At 32.6% G+C, this 18,296-nt stretch overlaps 1 protein-coding gene across 1 annotated transcript in view; it reads right to left on the bottom strand.

Moving 5' to 3' along the window:
- Positions 1 to 3,161: 3,161 nt before the first annotated feature.
- SEMA3C (semaphorin 3C) overlaps positions 3,162 to 18,296 on the bottom strand; it is a 173,700-nt gene continuing 158,565 nt past the window's right edge. Inside the window, exons 16-18 of the mRNA XM_028525801.2 lie at positions 11,733 to 11,800; positions 9,867 to 9,997; positions 3,162 to 6,054 (exon numbers count right to left, since the gene is read on the bottom strand). Of these exons, the coding sequence (XP_028381602.1) occupies positions 5,641 to 6,054; positions 9,867 to 9,997; positions 11,733 to 11,800 (613 nt within the window). The 3' untranslated portion in view covers positions 3,162 to 5,640. The remainder of the gene's footprint in view (positions 6,055 to 9,866; positions 9,998 to 11,732; positions 11,801 to 18,296) is intronic.

Genomic DNA, 18,296 nt, shown 5'->3' with positions numbered 1-18,296 from the left:
TTTTAAATGATACACTTAAAATGTAGCAAATATATAATTTGAGTAAAAATGAGCATACAATGGTGTGACCCTATCTTGCACTAAGCTGATTTAGAGAAAATAATACCCCAAAGATTTAAATGTTAAGAAGATTAAGTTCTTTAAGAACAATTACAGTACTAAGTGTGTGTACCTTTAAAACTTCTATATGTATGAGAAAAAAGTTGGCATAAATAAGTAAATAAATAAATACATGGCATAGCTTGAGATTTTAACAACTTTATCTCAGGATTTGATAAAATGGACCAACAAGTGATAGTAAAAATATAAATAATTTGAAAGACATTATTAACAAGTAAGTTGACACTTATTGAATGTTACACAGAACAAATGCACACTTATTAGAATAGACTATAGAATTGGTACTAAGACATGTCTTAATAAATGGCTTGAAATCATTCACTTTATACCATCTGACCACCATGGTATTTAATCAGAAATTAATAGATATCTGATAATATATCTGAAAAAATCTCTAAGTATTTGGAAATTTATCACCATACCTCTACATAAACCATGGAGCTAAATAAATAAATAAATAAATAAAGCAATATGTTTTAAATGTCATAATTTCTATCAAACTGGAAGTTAAATATTTGGCAACTAATTAAACACAGAATAGAGTATTTAGATGTCAACTTTAGAAATGTGTCAGGGGCTACATAGCTTTGGAAAATTCTCCCAGGAAGGACCAGAGCACCAAAAAGTGAAATGCACAGCTCACACCCAGGGAGACATTTAGTGAATACTCCGAGCCATCAGACATGATAGCGAGTAGGGGTGGATTGTGGGGAAACGCTGGTGAGCACACAGGAATTCTGAGTCCTGTTTCTACCTTACTTGTATGTTTGTATATTGAGAAGTTTCAGTTCCTGGAGGGGCCAAGCATCCACACACCCACACTTCCTAGTAGTTCAGGTAGGAGTGGCCCCCAGCTTGTCTTGCAGAAAAACCTCTATTCCATTAAGTGTTTGGATGTAGTGAAAAGCTCATCCTTTCTAAAAGGATGTTGCATCAGCGACAAGGACTACTCCGACAACACCTGTGAACTGATGGCAACATTAAATAAAAAAATGGTGTCACCATAGATGCCAATATAGACAAGTGACATCAAATATCTGTTGAACTATTCTGATGCAATCTGAGGTAAAAGAGGGATAAATGCTGAAACACTTGGAAGAAATAATTTTGCTCTCTTAATGGGAAAACAATAGCATACACATTTAACTTTTACTATGCTTCAGGCACTAAGAATCCCACATGTATTAACTTATTTAATTCTCATAAATTCATTTGATATATATTTATATGTATATAAAACTTTATATATATATCAATTGATTACATATATACAATATCTCACTATAATTCTATTAAGGAAAGCAACAATTTATCAAGACAAATGTAATGTTCCCTGGAGCTCAAATAGGAATTTGAAGCAGAAATTGATATGTATTTTGAAATAATAGAAACTGAATATAGCTATTTTGTAGATAAGTTTGTGCATAAGCTGTGGACATGACAAACATGCGTACATGTGTGTGAAAACCTCATTAGGACTTCACTGATTCTCTAGGCTGGTGTGGCTTTGGTAGCAGCACCTCCTCAGTTTTTTTGTTTACCATGCCTGCTTTTCAAATCCATGAGTCAAGTTGATTTTCAGCTACCATCCACGATTTTCAATTGCCAAACCAACTCAGAAGATATTTTGAAGGTCCAAACTTCTCTGTTTGATGAGCAATGCTCTATTTTGTTTGCAGTTCTGCTCAGAAGCAGAGAAAGGAAGATGATTATAACTTGTACCATGACACAAGCATGCATGCACAAACTCAAATCAGTAAAAGAAAAAAAATAAAACAGGAAGATATAACTGTTTTTTCCTCTATAGGATTGCAGACATAAAATTTTGAAAGGATCTAGGAAAATAAGAAATTCCTTTTATCTTTTTGTACCACTCATGGGTCAAAGATCATATATCTAAAACAAAGAAATCCAGAGAAACAATGGGAATAATTTATTTTTATAATAATTCAATCATATATCCATTTTTCCATGCAGAAATTATGATGTTTTTGATCTCATAAAATGTTTAGATGACATTTTTTATATAAATAATTCAGAGGAAAGGAAAACACTTAAAAGTAGAATGTACCCTGCTTTTTGTTCTTAGGGGTTGGGTGGTAATCTAACATAGAATAAACAGTTTTAATGTGTTTGTTATAATGTCATTCTTTAATAGCATTTTATGTAAGTAACACTCAAGCATGGCAACATAATAGCCCTGAGAAATACACAATTCAAACTGAGTGGAAAGTATTATTTTATGAGGTGAATAGACAAACACATTAGGCAGTGGAGTGAGGATGGCATTTTTCTTTTTTTATCTCAGAGCTGGTTCTTCCAATTCTCAATATCTGTGCACTATGAAAGGAACCTTGTGATGAAACCATAAAAACTGAAATATAGACCCAAGGCCCCTTAGGAAAAACAATTTATTGGCCATAAAATTCGCCAAATAGCACATACATGGAATTTGCGACAATTGGTTTTGATTTTTGCAGAGGGGACTGCATTCTTGTAGAAAAGGGCTATTGGATAAAAAGATGATAGGATAAATTATGAAAAAAAAAAGTAAAAATTATTTTCCACAACAGTCTTCCACAGTTTTGTCATTGCACACAGAATTCCACAAAATTCTCAATGCCTCTTGTTAAGTGAGCATTTTTACTTAGTTGGTCTGCTTATTTCCTTGTCTGGACTAAAGATTTTTACAGGCTTAACTCTGCTTCCAAACAAAGCTACAGTGTCTCTTGACTTTAGATAGAAGGGTATATATAGGAAACTGTCATCTTTTTCTTAAAAATTTTTTACTTAGGTAGGAATTATAAAGCTCCAGAAATGAACTGAAATTAATAGAAGGAATACATTGACATTATTTCAAATTAAGGTTAAACTGAGATACAAGCAAGGAAGATACTAAGGAAAAAATGTGGAAATTAAGGAGTAGTACAGTATCGCCAGATTGAAAGATTTGTTGGGGTAACTTAATTTTTATTGTTTCTTCTTTCTCCACTTCCACTACTACAGATTGCAAATCCAGAAATAGAAGAAATCTCAAAATCTAAGTTTTGACAGGCAAATGCTTTATTCAATATCCAATTAAATATTAATATACTAACTACATTTAGCTTATTTTCTTACATGGAGTGAACATTCACTGTAATGACAGTTTCATCATGCTAACATCTATTCACAAACCTACACTTAGAAAAAAAGTGCTTTTCTAGGAAATGTTATATACAAAACAAATGGAAAACATATTAAGCCTTCGAATTGTCAAACTACAGAAAATGAAACCAACCAACCACCAACATTCAGTATACTTTAACAATAGTTTTAAGAAAGAAAATTTTCTTTACATTTGGCAGTTCTGTTCAAGAAGTATTTCTATAATTTTAAAAGTAATTATAGCCTACACAATTTAATAATGTTCAAAGTAAAAGGTATTAAAGAGCACAAATAATATTACCAAACCAAACACCCTTATCATTTATCAGTTTGGGTATACATGAAGCAAGGGGTCCTCTGTAGGTTCCCCTATTTTCTGACTGTGAAACAACTGCACTTTCAACTCTGTATATAGAAGAGCTTGACTAAATATAGAAGATGGTTCTGGCTTTGCACACATTTCTATTTGTGCACATAGAGGAGAAGTAAACAAGTTTATTTAGACCCTTTAAGCAGGCAAATTATTTGTATAATAAGTTGCTTTAGAGAATACTTCAGAATCATACACATTTGTAATAATAGTATTTAATTAATAGCTCTTTTTAAAAAATGAACAATATTATTGCCAGGTTTAACAGCTATTTTTGCCCATTGAGGCCTTCTCTTATAATGTCATAGTTTACTACCACTTAGATAATTAATCACATTCTTAGATTCTGATTATCAGATACATTCATTTTGACAATGGTTTTTAGTTCTTGAAGCTTTGTATTGCAGTGCTGAAAAAGGTGACCTATTTACCTTGATTACCTTCTTCATGGATAGTTAACTACAAATAAAACTTTTGTGATAAATTTTGATTAGGTATATCATGTGATTTCTGTTTGTACCTGGAAACATAAAAATATCTTAAATGATAAATGAAATAAAAGAGCAAAATTTGTGACTTTAAATGAAATATGAAAGTAGGAAGATACATTCATATTATTTCATCTTGTTATTTGGAGTAAAAAAACTCAATAAATTACTGAGTTTTAAACTATTTAAACAATTTAAAACTATTAAATTATTCTAATAATATAATTCAAACATACAACTACAAGATAATTATTTTATTCATCACAAAACTTCCCATGTTTGTATTTACATACTAATGAACATAATACACAAACACCCTTTTACAAGAAAGTATGTCTGTTTTTATTCAGACCAGATTTTTTTCATTTCTCCACAAAATGAACACCTCCTCAGAACACACAAAAGATCATTAAAAATAAGCTGGTTACTTAATAATCCAGATGATATCTGAGATTGGTAAACAACAAAAATATGTGAAATCATGAAATTAATTCATGATTAATTATTAAATCAATTATTAAAGTTAAAAACTAGTCATATTTTCATAAACTTTTGTTAATAAAATTGCATTTTCTACTTTGTTTTCCTTGTTATTTCATTGTGATGGTTTCATCACTCATGTACATGAGGGGTGATATTTGAAAACTTTTTCTTCTTATATTGTTTAATTTGTCACAAAGACTGAAATACTAGAACAAACTCAATACTTGATTCAACAGTATTAGATTATAGTCTCTGAGTCTAGAATAACTTCAATGACTTCCAAAAAAGTGCTTTTGTTTGGAAGATGAAAACATAGGAATATAAACTTAAATGCTTCACTGACATAACTCCAATTGAAGACATTTATAGTAAGGGTCATTCATTTTATCTTCCTGATACAAGGGAACAAAGATCAATGACAGATCTCCACAATTGACAATTTTTACAAAATTAAAAGTAACCAACAACATATTTAACTCAAAGCATATAAACTTGTCGTTTTCTCCTTATGAACCTTTTTTAATATAACTTAGATGTTCTCTTCCTTGTCTTTTTTCTATTCCACATACTTTGACAGCTACTCTGTCACATGCATTTATACAACTTCAACCATGTAAAAGTTGTAAACTTGGTAACTGTTTTCATATATTAAATCAGTGACAACTAGAAATCCTCAAAGAAAGGAAAGTTACAGGTTTATGGCCCTTGTTTCATTAAGGGATGATGTAAAAATTCTAGTTTTATAACCACCATATTGATTTGAAGAAAAGGTAAATAAAGACATAAATAAAATCTAGGTTAATTTAAATATTTATATGCACCATGAGGCCCATGACATGTCTAGTGCTAGTCGATATCATACAAGAAAATACATGCTCATTTCAGTTCATGTAACATTCACTTTAGGAGTGTGTAATTGCCTTTCTCAGGAATTTCCCATGGGTAAGAACAAGATTGTTCAAAATTTGATCACTGAACGCAGATGGATCATTGATGACTATGGGAAGCATAAGTCCCCCATGTAAGAAAACATTAGTACTCTGGCAACTGATTCCTCCTGTTTCTACTTTTCCGGCTATTGATGAGAGCCTTTAACTTGCCATAGTCCCCTCTCATCTTTTGAGATTCTTCTCCATGTTGATGTTGCTGCCGAGTGTCTTTGCAATACTGGTTAATCATCTGCATTTCTGAGTTGCTGAATGCCCCCATGATGTCCTTTGGGTGGAAGGGCAAAGCCCTTACAGAGCTGGCCCAGGTCCATGGTGACCATTTGTCTGTTACAACAGCTACCATTTCGGAATCTAAAACTTTAAAATTGATCTTGGCTATGGTCTGCTTGAAGCTGTTTTCTGTTGCAATGCAGTGGTACAGTCCTTGGTCAGAATCCTGAATGGAACGGATTAGAAGTCCTTGTGAAGTGACTATGATGCGTTCATTCAGCTTGACCTAAAAGAGAGACATCAAAGTTCTGAAAATCCAACCCTGTATCTTCTGAAAACATGACCAACATATACAGAATACTGCTGACTTTCACAAATTTGGCAAAAGTATGGAATAACAACTAACTGCCTCCTTAGTGGACACAGATTTTAGGAAAGTCTCATTGCCTTCTCTTGTACAGGAGATCTTGTCTCATTAAATGAGAGAAGTGAACTGACTCATTAAAGAGAGGGTGAAACCATCACCCATATTACCAGAAATAGCTTGTGCATTCCTTTTGGATATAAGCGGTTTCTCCACATATAAGCCCAGAATTTTGGTTACTTCAGGAATATGATTCATAGTCAACATATGTAGCAAAAGAAATTGACATATTATTTAAAATTATGTCATCCTGGAGTTCTCAACTTTTATTGTAACAAAAGTACTTATTAGTAAAAAAAAAATTACATGATTGAATTTTACCTTTTTTAGAGAATGAATAAATATTCTCCTAACTAAAAATTATATAAGCAGTTTTGAACATTATTTAGGGCTTTTTTCCAATTATCTCACATTAAAGAGTCACTATAAATAAGCTAGAATGCCATTGTCTTGTAAGACTTCTAAGTGGTCATAGTTTTCAAGGAAAAATAATAGAAAACTATAAGGTTAACAGGCAATTATGTTATAATCTTATACTGAGAAAAAGCTATCATTTGCTAGATATCAGACAAATGCTAGAAATCCATCCTCCTAACATTTCCAGCTACAGTATTGTCAATGAACAAATTAAAAACCCAAGTGCTAAAAAATTTTCTTAACATGTATACTCAGGAATATATTTCCACTGAGGAAAAAAGAAATCTAGCCCTGGCTGGCATAGCTCAGTGGATTGAGCGCGGGCTGGGAACCAAAGTGTCCCAGGTTTGATTCCCAGCCAGGGTACATTCCTGGGTTGCAGGCCATAACCCCCAGCAACCGCACTTTGATGTCTCTCTCTCTCTATATATATCTATCTGCACCTTTCCCTTCCCTCCCTAAAAACAAATAAATAAAATCTTAAAAAAAAAAAGAAATCTGACCCAAAATAATAAAAAGGAATGAATGTGAAATGTTTTTTAATGGTACATTTCTGTGTAAATGTTTATTTTATTGCTAATGGAATCCAACTCAAGGAAAGGCTCTTGTAGATAAAAAAGTTATGCACACACAACAGAACAAAAAGAAAAGTATAGTACTGAAGTACAGACAATAGAATAGAGCTGAAAAAGAACAGGAAGTAAAGGCTAAAATACACAAAGGAAATTTTTGATGTTAATTTAATTTTGAAAGTTTAAACGTACATTCACGTACGTTCGTACGTAAAGTTTGAATGTACATTAGATATAGTTTAAGTGATGCAGAAATACTTTCAGAAATGAAAGAAAAGAAAGCCTTTCTTTTTTGTGCAAAACTGGTGAAAATTTTGGAGGTCAAGTTGATAATATCCCATAGAGCATGTATATAAGGAAGATCTGATCTAGTGCAAGTATTTTTTCCTCAAATTTGTTTAGAAAATATACTCTTACAAGTATGCAGATATTTATTTGCATAATGTTTTCAGTAAGAGTAAAAACAAGAAAAATCCTAACCACATGATAGTTTTAAAAAATGTAAGGTACATTTATATAATGGAATACTATGCAACCAAGAAAATGGGTGTAGCTCCACATATGCTGATATTAAATTGTGTGAAGGAGCATATAAAAAATTATGGAGAATATTTGGAGAAATATATAATAATTTAATATATCACTTTGGTAGCCTTATACTCTGGGAGGTGGGAATATGTATTAAAGTGAAGAGGAAGGCTTTTATTTTTTACTTTATGCTATTCTGCAAAACTATTTGCATTTTCTCTACTAGTTTTTACCACTTGTCTTAGTTTTTTAAAAAAGTTCAATATTTATATATCACTAATGTGAGAAATAGTGTATATTTGCCTAATAAGAAAAAATTAGGATAAAATAATTAAAATATTAATAGTACATTCAACTAAAGTAAGAATGAGTGGACTTGTGCTCTGCCCAAATTCAGTACACAATAGATTTTTATAATTATATTACAGTCATTTTTTTATAATCTTAAATTATATCTTTCTTATATTTTTGATTGAAAATAATCAAGAGAATAATTAATATTTAAGTCACCACATTCTTGAGCATTGTGAAATAGAACATTAGAATTATCACAAGAGATTTAATTTATAACATTCCATTTTGAATTTCATTTATTAATTTCTGTAGCTACATATGTATTCAAGGCTATATATATTAATTTACTTTAATTTTAAATAATAAAAATTGTAATCACTTATTGTATATTATTCTACTGAACTTTCTGCTGAATAATGGTAAACATTTTATTCTTGTTAGATAATTACTATTTGAATTTTAGATTTCTTATTAACATACATATATACAGACTTTCCCAGGAAGAATGTTTCATATCCATCCTCAATGATAATCATCATCACATATTATAACTTCTATCCCAATTACGTTGTAAAACAGTTATTATTATAATCCACATCCATTCAAAATAATTTAAAAGTAATTAGACTGTAGAAATCTCAAGACTTCTTTATGACAGATATTATAGCAAAGAAAATAGATATCAAATAAACAATTATTAATAAAAAAATTTAAAAGTTTTTTTGTATCATCGATACACTGATTTAGTTCTGGAGCAAGAAGGGGCCTTGAAGTCTATCTAGTTTATCTTTTCTCCAGATACATAAGTCCCTTCCTTTGGCAATGGTGATCAGTCTGTGTCTTAATATCTAGTGACGGAGTACACACAATTTCCTAAACAGATCTTTAACATCTTGGATAGGCAGGTCCAAGAGTTAATATTTTCTCATAGGAACAAACATCTCTTTTAAAACTCTTATGCAGCATCTACATTCTATATAGCCTGGGATGTATCCATTCTACACAGCCCTGATTAATGTAATGTGTGGTACCAACACTGCCCACACAAGAACACATAAATGCAGAAGGCTCCATTTTCCCCTATGCTGCATCGGACTTTATGGTGTACTGATAACAACATTACATTTTAGACTACTCTAAGGTTTTCTAGATACATATATTGACCATGACAACATAACATCAATATTATGAAATTCATTATTCATTATTTGGAATATTTCACCCTATGCCATTTTATAATGTTTTCCTTTTAAAACAGCTTTTCTTCAATCAGTGAAGGGTTAATGTAAGTGTTCTGTCATAACTCTAGTTTTTTTCCAAAATCACTAAATAAAGGCAATGGTCCCACAGACAATAATTCCATGTATTATTTAGACAAAACCTGAGAGTTATGAATAATAAAGCAGTGAGAACAAATTGCCATACAGCAGAGAAATGCTCTTTACCATAAAGGTTATAGTTTCAGGTAATTTCTTGCTGAGGAAAATTGAACTTTTTTTTAAAGCCCCTTTCATCTTGTAAATCACACAAAGGTGCTGTTGTGTGAGAACTTGGCTCCTGGGTTTGCACACATCTTGTTTCTTTTACAAATGCTTCCTCACATCAATCCCCCCACCCTGTCTGTGAGCCCAAGCTCTTGTTTCAATCACCGTGTTATAGAGGTGAGCAGGCAGAGAGGATTTCTAATTAATCCATCAACTCTGCAGACAAAGGGTTTTACAGAAGGTGGCACTTGTCATCCCAAAGACATAAAAAGATGTTCATATGCTTTTCCTTTTTCCTTTGATCTGAACCTCACTGAGGGATGGTGTTTTAATGCTCTTTCCAAAGCCTGATTGATTGCTGCCTTGCTGCGTTACCCACCTCTTTCCTCCTGTCTTTGTCCTTCTGTAACAACCACTTGACAGATGCCTGTGGAGACTTGGGGGCGCACTCAAGGAAAGTGGTGTTATTTTTTACTCCATACTGAACAACTTCAGCTGCATTTCTATATGCTAGAAACCAAAAACAAATGGAGAGGAATAATGAAATTTAGAATATATTTGCCTTTTTGAATATCTATTTCTTCATCAATTATGACAGCCCCTGAAAAGCAGTCTCAATCATTTAACAAGCAGACTATTACACATGGATTACCTGTTTTGTTTAGTCTAAAGAGAAGGAGAGAAATCAATATTTATTCAAGAATTATTCTATACCAAATAGTAGAGGTGCAATAGTAATAGGAACACACTTAATATCACTTTGAACATTTAATTATTACAACATCCTTGTGACTTCGGTTCTTCCGGCTTTTCATAGCTGAGTAAGCTGAGCCTGTAAGTTATGAGGAAAACATTTCCTATTAAGGAGTTAGTAAGTACCAGGCAATACTGAAGCCAGGTTCATCTCACCCCTAAACTCCATACTGAGTGTAGTATAGGTAAAATCCAGAAATATCAGAAAAAGGCAGACAGCAAGATGTAGCCACAGTGGGATGCAGTGGTTGAGAATACAGGCTTGGGACTCAGAAATGCCTGAGGTAAAATCCTGACGTCACCGCTACTGGCTGTGTAACCTTAGACAAATTACTTGATCTCTATGTGGTCTCATTTTGGGTTACCTCTAAAACATAGATTATCACAATTTCATACAGGTTCTTTACTGAAATTCTTAAATTAGGAAAAGCACTGAGTCTAATTATGTGGTAGGTTAGACATGGACAGGATGCTCATTTACAAAGCAGGAATAGAAATATTGTAGACTCTACTTGAGAACTGTTTCTTGAACATTGAGATAATCCATAAAAAAAAACATTTAGCTCAGGTTCCGACACAAAATCAACATCAGCATTTGTTCATTACCTCCACTGCCAATACTCCTACCACTGTGGCTACCGTGACTGTTAAGGAGGATGGACACAAGATTTATAAAATAGTAAGTAGAGAAAAGGTAAACTGAATGTATTCCCTAAGTTAGATTTATGGAACAATTAAGCAAAATGCATCTTAATTTTCTCCTTCTAGTTGGTATAGTTAGTAACAAGAAGTCATTCTTGACTAAACACCCAGACTTAAAAAGATTAGCTATGGATGTCTCGGTATTGTTAACAACAGCACATCTGTAGCACCTTGGTGAACCAGGAGGGAGTTCTGCCTGGAGATGTTTCTGCTGGTTGGGCTGATGTGGGGGGGGGTTAGGTGGGGCGAGGGGATTAGTGGGAAAAGTATAACAACATGATACCTCTATGTCAGGATGGGAAAAAGAGGATTAGATTAATTGTAAGACACAAGGCAAGATTGTCAGAAGTATATGGAATGATTATAAATGGTGAAAATCAGGGCACTATAGGACACCAATGTATGGAGCAGGATTATTCACAATAACCAACAGATGGAAGCAACCCAAATGTCCAGTGATGATGAATGGGTTAAAAAATGATTTGTACATACAATGGAATATTTCTCTGCCTTAAACAGGAAAGAAATTCTGACATGCCACAATGTGAATGGACTCTGGGGAAGACATTATGCTAAGTGAAATAAGTCAGTTACAAAATAATGAATATTATGTTTTTTACAATTCTTAGTATACATACAAATAGCAATTAATATTGAATATCAATAATTTTTATAGCAAATTTTTCTTTAAAATGAAACACTGGAATCTACTGCAAAGTTTCCCTAACTGAAATGTGATATGGAGCATTGCTACTCTTTACCAAGTTTGACCATGGCTCTCTTTTACTACCTTTTAGATTAAATCCTCTGCATTGAGTCAATGGATTGCCATGTCTCACATCTTGTCTTCGGCTCCTCCTGTTAAGTGCAGAAATATATAAAATACTTAGCATTAACATTGCCAGTTATACCACATTTAGAAGACAGCATTTTTCACTTTAAAATCTGGTGATTGCCTAAGCTTTCATAAAGAAAAGAAGTCTGATTAGCTGATATGTCTTGTTCAATGCTTTAATTATATTTTGGCTACTTAACTTTGCTTTTAATCTAAACTAATTCAGTCTCTCCCCATCTACTACTTGTGAAACAATGGCTATGAACCTCCTATTATGTGCATTTCCTGGGTAAATGTTAGAGCCCACATTAATAGTGTAATTTTTAACATATACATATTCATTCAAAGTTTTCTAAGATGATCACCTTTAAGTATAAAGTCACTGCCATCTTCCTTCTTATAAGTTTTTCTTAGTTAAGCATACTTTTCTTTTAAAAGTTAATACTTTCTAACAATTTCCAGAAATATTAAAACATTCCAAAATAAGTTATACAGATAAAATATGCATATTTAATATTATATAAAGTTAAGCAAAATTGTTCATTTACATTTTCTTTCAACTCATTATTTTGAAAATCATCAAGTCCAAGGAAAAATGGGTATATGCGTGCAATCAATACTGGTGTACCTAAACTCATGGATTGTTGTATTTTGCCATATTTATTTAGTCTCCTCTCATATGCTAGTATATGTCACATATGCACTGTGAATATACATATAAATGAAAATCTTTACAAAAGAAGTTGCAGACATGATTTTACCCTCACATGATTTAGTATGCATCTTATATGTAGGAACACATAATTTTCCTACATATCATTATGACCCTAAAGATATTAATATTTATTCTGCAACATCATTTTTATTTATTTATTTATTTAATTGTTGTTCAAGTACAATTGTCTCCACTTTCCTCTACCTCTCCCCCTGCCCCATCCAACCCACCTTGCACCCTCGATCATACACCCCTTTGGCTTCGTCCATGGGTCCATGACATCATATAATACACATTTTATATTAAAATGTACCTAGTTGTCCTCAAAATATCTCTTATAAATTTTTAAAAGTTTATTCAGAAACCATTAAGTTTCACTAATTGCATTTAGTTGTATGTATGACTGGCTTAAGCATTTCAAAAATGTAGCTGCATTCCTTGTAAGTTGGTCATTACTTAAATAAAAGTTTTAAATTATTTGCAAACCAATTATTTAATTTCCTGAGTCTTAGTATTAGCTACATATATTAGTTTCCATTGTATTACATAGTTCAACAAATCAAGATAGAGTAACTGGCATTCTCATAGGAACAATTTGTGGATATGAACATTGCTATAAGAGACTAGGAAGGGAACTCTCTTTAAATATTAGGAGTACAGGTACAAATTGACCATTTACTATCGACACTGAGAAGCATATATGAAGGAGCATATAACCTAAGTGGGTTAGCTGTTAAGTCTCTCATAATATTTTTAATACTTGAAGATAAGTTAAAATATTCAGTAAGAACAGAAACATTAAAATCACATAGGGATTATCAAATTTATAAAGCAAAACTAATCTCAGTCATTGATAATAAAAAAATTCACTTTAAGGTTAGAGCAAGTTGTTAATAGTTTATGTACTCAATGGGTTATACAATTCTATCTATGGAAATATGGGTATAAAATTTTGTATCATTTGCTAGGCTTTTGCCAAAAAAGTGACATGATCTTTATTCAATTTTACATTTCTATACAACCATGCAAAAAACAAACTAGTACAAGTCACTCTTGTCTCAGAAAAGATGATTATTGCTGAATTCTAGAATAGCTTGTATATCAGTTTTTACTGAATTGCATTTCCTACATGAGGTCTGTCTGGAAAAAGTCCAGCCATTGTTAATATAAAGAGAATGATTTGCATGACATGGATGTAACCTGGCAGCCAAGGAGAATGGACTGGAATGTGCATGCATGAACAATGATGACTTCACTGTACTAGTCTGTGGGAGCAGTAGATATCGTGTATACTGTGTGGCTGTGTATTCAAAATGACTGAGCAAGAAGGGGAACTATTCTACAGCAAATTTTGCATTAAGCTTTGAACATTCCTCAGAACTATTTGGATGATTCAGAAGGTCACAGCTATGGGAAACTGGTGATTGGCAGCTTCATCATGACAATGTGCCTACCCATACATCACATCTCATGCAGAGTTTTTTGTGAAACATCAAATCACCCAGGTGACTTAGGCCCTTACAGTGCAGACTTGGTGTCCTGTGACTTCTGGCTTTTCCCCAAACTAAAATCACCTTTGAAAGGGAAGCGATTTCAGACCGTTGATAAAATTTCAGGAAAAAAAGGCAGGGTAGCTGATGGTGATCGGGAGAACTGTATGGGTTACCAAGGTGCCTACTTTGAAAGGGATTTAGGTATCCTTGTCCTATGTAAAATATTTCTTATATCCTGTATCTTCTTCAATAAATGTGTCTAGTTTTTATACTATATGGCTGGAAACTTCTGGACAGCCCTCATCTATTTTAGTCACAGCATTATTTACAATCAGCCAGCTAAGTGGATGATATTATATGAACACTGTGTGAGACGTCTTATGGCTGAATGAACCATTTTCAGCCATCAAGACAAGCAGTACCACTCACATGGTTAAATTTATTTTCCTGTGATCAGCACTATGTTTTGATTTACTCATGTATATGAACCTGAAAGCTGTGTAATCTACATTTACAGTATCACATAGCCTTCAGACATTAAAATACAAAAAGAAAAAAACCCCATTATTATGACTTGGTTTAAATCATGAGATCACCAAGGCTGTCATCTGAGCTTTTTGTATGTATAGATTCCCTGTAAGGCATTCATACAGCATCACAAAAGCATGCTGGTAGGCAGAATAATACAGTATTATATTGCATGCAGGATTTGGGATTTGTCTCAAGCTGCCAATGTTTCCTTCATTACAGTCTATTCCTTTGGCTAAACAATGAAATCATTCTCTTCTTGTATAGAAAACAGATATTTACGTGAAGACTGAACTGATTATCCTGTCTTAAAATATAATTTCTAACTACATATCTGAATCCAGAATAAATGACACGAGTCTAAACTGCAATAGTTGATACAAATGCCAAAATATTTAAGATACTTGCGGGTAAAGAGGAAAATGCATACATTGTTTACTAATAATTTCTTTTAAAAAAGAGAAACTACTGAGCCAATAATATATAACCACTCTATGTCAAAGTATGGACTCCACTGATGGTTTAGTAAAACTATGTCTCTTCTTTCCATACAAAGGATCTGTTTTTATTTCACATGAATTCCTCTATGTGCTATTGTTCCAGATAGACAGTACAACTGGAATAGCACCAGGCAAGTTAACACAGCTAACAAAAATAAGTGGAAATTCTCCAGATGAACACCTTTTATCATTGATGTTATTTAATCTCTAAAGAAAAGAAATACTAAATATGTGAGAACTCAGTAAATTGTCAATTCATTCAGCAAACATGCTTTGCTTTCACTAAGATTGGAAATAATTTGGAGAATTTAAATAGTATAGATATTTTTAATGAAACTTCCAGTAAGCGAGCCAAAGGTGATATGGATGGGAAGACCAAGGAATATCATGTATATTTTATTTTTGGCCCTTTGTCATATAATTAGAAAACTCCTAGAGATCACCAAGATAGCTCTTTAAATGGCTACTACTTTCTAACCCACGACACATATATTTTTTGCTTGTACTGTTTTAATGAGGTATAACTGAGATATAAGTTTCAGGTGGACAACATAATTTTTCAAAATATATATATATTAAAAAGTGATCAATCAAGATAAGCCTCATCAGGGTTTGTCACCACACATATTGCAACTTTTTTCTTGTGATGACGAATTTTAAGATTTATTCTGTTAGCAACTTTCAAGTATGCAATTCAGTATTGCATACTAGGCTTACCATGCCATGCATTTCTTAACTATGGTCACCATGCTGTGCATTTCATCATCATAAGTTAATCATTTTATAACTGGAAGTTTGTACCTTTTGATACACTTTTCCCAGTTCTCCCACTCTCCAACCCTTACCTCTGGAAACCATGAATCTATTATCTTTATCTTTGAGCTTGGTTTGTTGTTACTGTTTTTAAAATTCCACATATAAGCCCTGGCTGGTGTAGCTCAGTGGATTGAGCGCGGGCTGGGAACCAAAGTGTCCCAGGTTCGATTCCCAGCCAGGGTACATTCCTGGGTTGCAGGCCATAACTCCCAGCAACCGCACATTCATGTTTCTCTCTCTCTCTCTCTCTCTCTCTCTCTCTCTCTCTCCCCCTGCCTTCCCTCCCTAAAAATAAATAAATAAAATCTTTAAAAAAAAATTCCACATATAAGTGAGATAACAGGCTATTTGTCTTACTCTGTCTGATATATTTCACTTATCATAATGCCCTCAAGGTCCATCTTTATTTTCACAAATGTCAAGATCTCACTCTTCCTTATGGCTGAATAGTATTCCATCCTGTATATATTTTAATATACAAAATCAACATTGTAAAAATCCTGCAATAAACACTAGGGTGCATATATCTTCTTTGAATTAGTGTTTTTGTTTTATTTGGTAAAATACCCAGAAGTGGAATTGCTGATCATATAGCCGTTCTCTTTTTTTGAGGAAACTCTGTACTGTTCTCCATAGTGGATGTACCAATTTACAGTCTCACCAACAGTGCACAAAGGTTCCCTTTCTTTCCACATCCTTGTTAACATTTGCTGTTTCTTATCTTTTTGATAATAGCAATTCTGCCAGGTGTTATCTCATTGTGGTTTTGATCTGAATTTTCTTGATGATTAGTGATTGAGGTTGAGCATCTTTTCATGTGCCCGTTGGCCACCTGTTCTTCCTCAGAAAAATGTCTATTTGGATCTTCTGCTTATTATTTAATTGAATTGTATATAGTCTTTTTTTGCTATTGACTTGTATGAGATTTTTATGTATTTGAATATTAATCCCTTGTCAGATATATGATTTGCAAATATTTTCTCCCATTCAGGAGGATGCCATTTAACCGTGTTGATGACTTTTCTTTTCTTTTTTTTCTGTGAAGAAGCTTTATAGTTTGATGTAAAACTAATTGCTTATTTTTGTTTTTGTTGATCTGTTTTGAAGTAAGATACAAAACCCCCCTCATTTCCAAGACAAATATCTTATTGTTCTATGTTTTCTTCTAGGAGTTTTATAGTTTCAGGCCTTCCACTCAAGCGTTTAATTTATTTTGAGTTAATTTTTGTGTTTGTGTAAGACAGTGGTCCAGATTTACTTATTTTTTTGTATTTGGCTGTCCAATTTTCTTAACACCATTTATTGAAAAGACTGTCCTTTCCACATAGTATATTATTGGCTCCTTAATAATAAATTAATTTACCATATATATGTGGGTTTATTCCTGGGGTCTATATTTTGTTCCACTTATTTATGTGTCTGTTCTAAGCCAGTACAATACTGTTTTGATTACTACAGCTTTGTAATATAGTTTGAAATCAGGAAACATAACGCCTCCAATTTTGTTCTTCTTTCTCTAGATTGTTTTGGCTATTTGGAGTCATTTGTGGTTCCATACAAATTTTAGGGATAGTTCATTCTATTTCTGCAAAAAATGCCATTGGAATTTTGAGAAGGATCGCACTGAATCTGTAGACTGCTTTAGGTACTATGGACATTTTTACAACATTAATTTTCTAATCTATGACCAGAAAGTATATTTATTTATTTGTGTCACCTCAGTTATTTTCATCATTGTTTTATAATTTTCAATGTACAGGTCTATCACCTTGATTAATTTATTGTTAAGTATTTTAGTCTTTTTGATATAATTGTAATGAAATTGTTTTCTTGATTTCTCTTTCTGATAATTTGTTATCAGTGTATAGAAACTTGACAGATTTTTATGTGATAACTTTGTATCTTGAAACTTTATTAAATTCATTTATTAGTTCTAACAGCAAACCCATGATACAGGGTTCAATACCAGGCACCATACTGTAACATTAAGAACTGCAAGATAGTTTCAGTTTTTTAATTATTGCAAGAACATGATTAAGATCATGATTTCTGACACTAGAATGACATGTGGAATATATATTTATGTATACATCTTGAAAAGAATAACTGGGGTTATAATAGGTGAGAGAATATGAGAACAAATGAGAAAACTCATATTTTAACACAAACTTATGAAGCACATCTCATGTGCAATGATAGCCTACATATAGTATAGAATTTTATTTGAGGACTAGTCCTTGTTTGTTAAATAAGAATGCCGGCTGGTCAAAGCCAAGGTCTGAAAACTTTACAGGGAAGGAGTGCTAATCTCCAATTCTTTTATAGAAAAGGCTGGTATGCCTATAGGACTATGGCAAGTTTCACTTCATAGTTCCCATATTTCTTAGAAACTATAGGGCTTCAGCTTTTTTTTAGCAGTAAATCTGTTTAATAGATTGAAAACCATATTTCAGATTTCACAGATGCC

The sequence above is a fragment of the Phyllostomus discolor genome, chromosome 10 (assembly GCF_004126475.2).
Source record: "Phyllostomus discolor isolate MPI-MPIP mPhyDis1 chromosome 10, mPhyDis1.pri.v3, whole genome shotgun sequence".
In the NCBI taxonomy this organism is placed as follows: Eukaryota; Metazoa; Chordata; class Mammalia; order Chiroptera; family Phyllostomidae; genus Phyllostomus; species Phyllostomus discolor.
Note: the sequence above shows the minus strand (reverse complement) of the source record. Positions and strands in the feature narration are given on the sequence as shown.